The sequence below is a fragment of the Varroa jacobsoni genome, unplaced genomic scaffold (genome assembly GCF_002532875.2).
Source record: "Varroa jacobsoni isolate VJ856 unplaced genomic scaffold, vjacob_1.0 scaffold_876, whole genome shotgun sequence".
NCBI classification, from domain to species: domain Eukaryota; kingdom Metazoa; phylum Arthropoda; class Arachnida; order Mesostigmata; family Varroidae; genus Varroa; species Varroa jacobsoni.
The window spans coordinates 14,395-19,497 of NW_019213778.1; the positions used below are offsets into that span (position 1 = coordinate 14,395).

The 5,103-nt window shown below is 39.2% G+C and overlaps 1 protein-coding gene across 1 annotated transcript in view; it reads left to right on the forward strand.

The window, feature by feature from the left end:
* LOC111264572 (major urinary protein 20) overlaps positions 1 to 5,088 on the forward strand; it is a 13,989-nt gene extending 8,901 nt beyond the window's left edge. The window contains exons 3-5 of the mRNA XM_022840621.2: positions 3,455 to 3,531; positions 3,918 to 3,998; positions 4,457 to 5,088. Of these exons, the coding sequence (XP_022696356.1) occupies positions 3,455 to 3,531; positions 3,918 to 3,998; positions 4,457 to 4,590 (292 nt within the window). The 3' untranslated portion in view covers positions 4,591 to 5,088. The remainder of the gene's footprint in view (positions 1 to 3,454; positions 3,532 to 3,917; positions 3,999 to 4,456) is intronic.
* The last annotated feature ends 15 nt before the right edge of the window (positions 5,089 to 5,103 follow it).

The window sequence follows — 5,103 nt, forward strand, 5'->3', positions numbered from 1 at the left end:
CCTTTGTGTATGAGTGTGTGTCGTTTGTGTATGAGTGTGTCCTTTGTGTATGAGTGTGTGTCGTTTGTGTATGAATGTGTGTCGTTTGTGTATAAATGTGTGTCCTTTGTGCATGAGTGTGTGTCCTTTGTGTATGAGTGTGTGTCGTTTGTGTATGAGTGTGTGTCGTTTGTGTATGAGTGTGTGTCCTTTGTGTTAGAGTGTGTGTCGTTTGTGTATGAATGTGTGTCGTTTGTGTATAAATGTGTGTCCTTTGTGTATGAGTGTGTGTCCTTTGCGTATGAGTGTGTGTCCTTGGTGTATGAGTGTGCGCCCTTTGTGTATGAGTATGTGTGTGTGTGTGCGCGTGAGAGAGAAAGAGAGAGCTAGGAGGTAAGAATTGGTCAGTATCCACACAGCATCTCCCGTAAATTCTGGTAACAGCCAAATTTATTCTGTTATATTTATGTATTCGCCATACTCTTCAAAGCATTCTCAGGCAATTTATTTAGGCCTTGTCAAGTTTGGAGACGACAGCCACTGTCAAGTGTACGTATGAGTTTCACCCGTCGAGCGTGGCGGGTGCAAAAAAACTCGTATTTAAGTCTTTGCATGACCGCTTTTACAATGTTGGCCAAGGTCGGTTTAGCGTCGCCATAAAGACAGATGACTTTGCTTTGTCTATTGGGCCATTCTTGTTAGATAGACCGATCCACTCAACGCGATTAGGATTTATATATACTCCTGTTGACTGCCTCGTTCTTTTCAAGCGTTACCCAATGTAGAAGACCCTTTCAGTCTTACCAAGCGAAAATCATCATTCTTTTGAAATGCATATCTGCTTCTATTCTAAGCTTAGGCGTATTTTCCGGAGATAGTCATTTCTTTCTCTTTTCAATGTCGCCCCCGGTAAAAATTAGCTATGTTTGTAACTATGTATTGCCCGGTGCCAGACGAGATGTAAGCAATCAGTAAGAAAGCTTGCTCTTAAATGCTGGCTACCTATTACGCGGCACACTCACTTCCAATTTCTAATAAATAGCATCGACCTCGAATGGTCTACTAGAGGGGAGTATATTTTTTATGTGTAAAATTTCATTTCGGGCTTATTAAATCCCGTTTAATAGTCCCCTCAGTTATAAGAAAAAAACACAAGGAGTGGCAAATTTTGACCTTGGTAAAAACCAAATACAGTACGAGTCAAATATATATATTAGCTGCGGTATGCTGTTAAGTTTTTACTGCGGCTGTTTAAATAGTTTCCAGCAAACCCCTAGCATAAATTGTTTTTTGGCACTGCCAATAAGCGGTAGCAAGCTGGTAGTGGAACCATAAAATACCTGTGTTAGAGTAACCCGGGGACACAAAGAAACTAATTAATAAACATGTGTGGAATCTATGAGTGAGCATAGGCAAAATAAGCTGCAAAAGAAATCATCTTGGGATTGATTGATGTCTCAGAGAGTAAAACATAACGCAACGAGATTCTTCGTATCGGAAGACCGAATTTGTTGTTGCCTCTCAATATATTTTTATGGAATAAGATTTGGCTTCATCTGGACGCCACAAACAGATTTGTGTGTTCGTCTGTGTATGTGTATGCATCTCAAAAAGATATAAAAATGGGACACTAACTCATTCCGTAAGGAACGACTGTTCCGGTATCGACGATCCACGCATCCAACATGACAGCCATGGTGGTTCGGCCGTGACTTGATTGACTTCATTAGGGTTTAAAAATACCTTCTCTATGTCGAGTTTTACGCAGAAGTATAAAGTTGAACCATACTCAAGCTCTAGTTGAGGTTTATTTTATCATCGGACAATTTTTCATATACTACTTATGCTCTTTGCCTCTAGTTGGCTTTCAACACTGTTAGCCTTTTCTCGAATGCTGAAAGTGTAATAACCCGAATAAATAGTAGTGTGGAACGTGTGGTGATTTTCCCTCGAGTCCATGTCAGGCTGAAAGGATAAGCAAGGTCTATAAGTAATACACCGTTCCTGAAGCCATCCCTATCTCTGTACTTATTTTGAAGACCAAAAAGGCCTTTTAGTGAATAAAAAATATGATGAAGGTTCTTCAAGAAATTAAAGGATGCCTTGTGTAATTTGGAACCGAAATGAAGGAGAAAATCCATTTCTTGCAAATACCGATACGTTGTTGTAGCTTCGTATGGCGAAGCATACTACACGAACAGCTGTTGCTTTAAAACTTGATTCTGGTGGCCGGCACTTAAATTGCTTGGACCCACTTACATAAATAGAACTATTTATTGTACATTTTTGGGTTTAACAATATTATGTATACGAGTGTGAGTTTCTAAACACAGAGAGATACTTTACAGATGCGTGAAATTTATTTCGGAACGTGTAAAATAGACATGACACCTTCCGCGTATTTGCCGACGCGCGGAGTGTTTTTTGTTCTGTGCAGACTTTAATAGATTTTGCGGCTTGTCCCTTGCGGGCATTTTACCCCTTTTCAATCGTTTTTATTACCTCTGAATAATGTCGCAGGGCTGTGCAGCTATGCAAAATGTTTAAATATAGAGGAGAAGTATTTAAGAATATAGCTACCGTATGATAACAAGTAGCCATATTTTTAGATACATTGAAAGGAAGTGTATGCTGCAGTTCACAAACTGTCCACAGCTGTTCTCACTCTGATGCGCTCCTTGCTACTTGACATTGACAATCTGGCGAGCGAAGTAAGTGTCCTATCGGCCCCTATGCGTGGAGGCCTAGAAGATCTTCGCTTGCCTGAAATATTCTATGGTTAATACAGTGCTGCTCAGTTGGATGTTTTAGCCTAGTAATTTTTCGACCTTACGTTTTTGTATCAGGATTGCCTTGCACTCTCTTTGCGAACATCGGGATTATTTCTGATCCTAGCCTGTTTGCAGCTTTATGCTTCGTCGTGTTTTTGCCTGGACCAAACATTCTACGAATTGGCCGAGTTTGACAGAGAGAAAAAGTGGCAAGCGAATGCTAAGTCCATAATTCACTTTCAGGCCTCGTTCTCTGATAGAGTGGCCTTGGTTTCTTTTACGGCAAATCTGTAACGTCCATGTGGAGTATTTTTTTCTTTTATAGCTCCATTCTACGTTTGAAGATCACGTAGGTACCTTTTACTCAGAGAAGTTCCCAACGTGTGCGTACATCTAGGTGAGCCTGATTCCACTGCAGGTGCACAAAGCCATATAAACAAAGATGTGTGTAGCAACGCGTTAGAATGCCTTTTCGTTATCCCATGGGCTCAAACAAACTGCCCGAAACGTTTCAGTGGCTTTTCGCCCATACGTCTGACCCCAACAAACTATTAAGTCACATTGTTATTACGACAGTAACAGCTTACGAGTGGAGGTAAAAAATTTTCAGCTATGCTACCTATAAATTTTATCTTTTTCTAGTTATTAGTATCTAAGTAAATAGATGTTAAAATGTCCTAATGTTACAATATTGACACTTTCAGTAACAGTGTTCGAACGATGCACTTCGATATAACCGACAGACCTGATCAGCCGGCAATCTACGATCTCCTTGTTAACGGTAAGACGTGCAGTTGCACGAGATATTTACTACGTAGAATCTTATATGTAACCTTACCTAATAAAACGCATTGTTATTAAGCATATATAAAATGACGACTGTTTCATAAATGAAATGCCAACTAAGGACGTATTGCATTATAAAAATAAAACGTAAATCCAGTTCCGTCTGTTCCAGAGACTACATATCAAGAAACTATGTGACATAGATATTTATTGTTGAAATCGTACTAGGTAGAGGCAATCTGGAGCGAGCAAACAGGTTTTTACAAAACAATTTTGTGTGTCGCAGTTTGAAGAACAGAGCGTCAGGCCATCATAGCCAGAAGGGAGCATATTATAACAGGACCTAGTTAATATCAGTATATCGAAAACGATGTTTTTCAGGAAAGAGGATTGTAACAGCTCAAATTCTCGGGACGGACTACGACAACTGGGCAGTCATCTTTATCAAAGAGGGACCCTACAGTAAGTTTGTTTTTTCTTACTTGAGGGTCCGTACTGTAAAATAATGATAATAAAAAAAAAATTATCATTATTTTACTTACCTACCAGTGACACCTTTAGAGCATTGAGCTTCTCTTCCTTATTTGCTATATCGGAAGAACGCTCTCAGTAAATAGATCGAAATATCTGGCGAACACAATAACTCCACAAACGCTAACAAGCGCACTTGATCAGATTTATGAAGCGCGTTTTTCATCGTCGTAGAAAATACAGGGCGTCGTTTTAGACGCCAAACGGCAGGACAAAGCGATTAGGACAGACCTCGATTCCCAGACAAGCCAGTTCCGTCGTTCATTAAAATTAACTATCAGAAGGCAGAACTGTAACTAAAACACTGCGTATTTTACAACTGAACTTATTAATTATGAATTAATAAGTTCAGTTGTGACTCAGCACTAATCGATTGCCTACGATTTCAGTGATCTACACGGTCGCGTCAAGAACTTCAAGAATAGACCCTAAGTTCCAGGCGAATATAGATGTGATTATGCTGGATAATGAAGCTCAAGTGACTTTCGAAGAAGTCAACGGTTCCTGTCCAGACACCATCTGAGATACAGGCAGCACAAATACTCAAATGCTATAGAATGCATTGTTTTCGAGTACAGGACCCATTGTCAATACCGATATAACAGCATTCTTTTGTGACTACAAACTCGTTCTATGTCCAACTGCTTAATAATATAGCATTAATTTTTCTGCACAATTTAAAGTTTACAAATGAACGCAGAAAAAGAAAGTAGTATACCTGTTATGTAGTTTCCAAATATGTAGCCTGCTGCTTATTAACGTGCAATGACGTACAAAAGGCGCCTACTACGTAGGTATCTTTAGTACGACTCGTTTCGTAATACAGTTTCAGCACAGATCTTAACTACAATTTTTCAAATCACAAATAGTTTAACATTGCGTATTTGCTAGCCTTTATGTATTTTACACATAGACGTGCGCTTTTCAGTGAAAATTCAAGAGGTTATACGATGAAAAAATTATAGTTCGATTAGCTTAATAGAGTGGAAAATCCGCCTGCATTTGTGGTAAATTGTGTAAAATACCTGTAATCAAT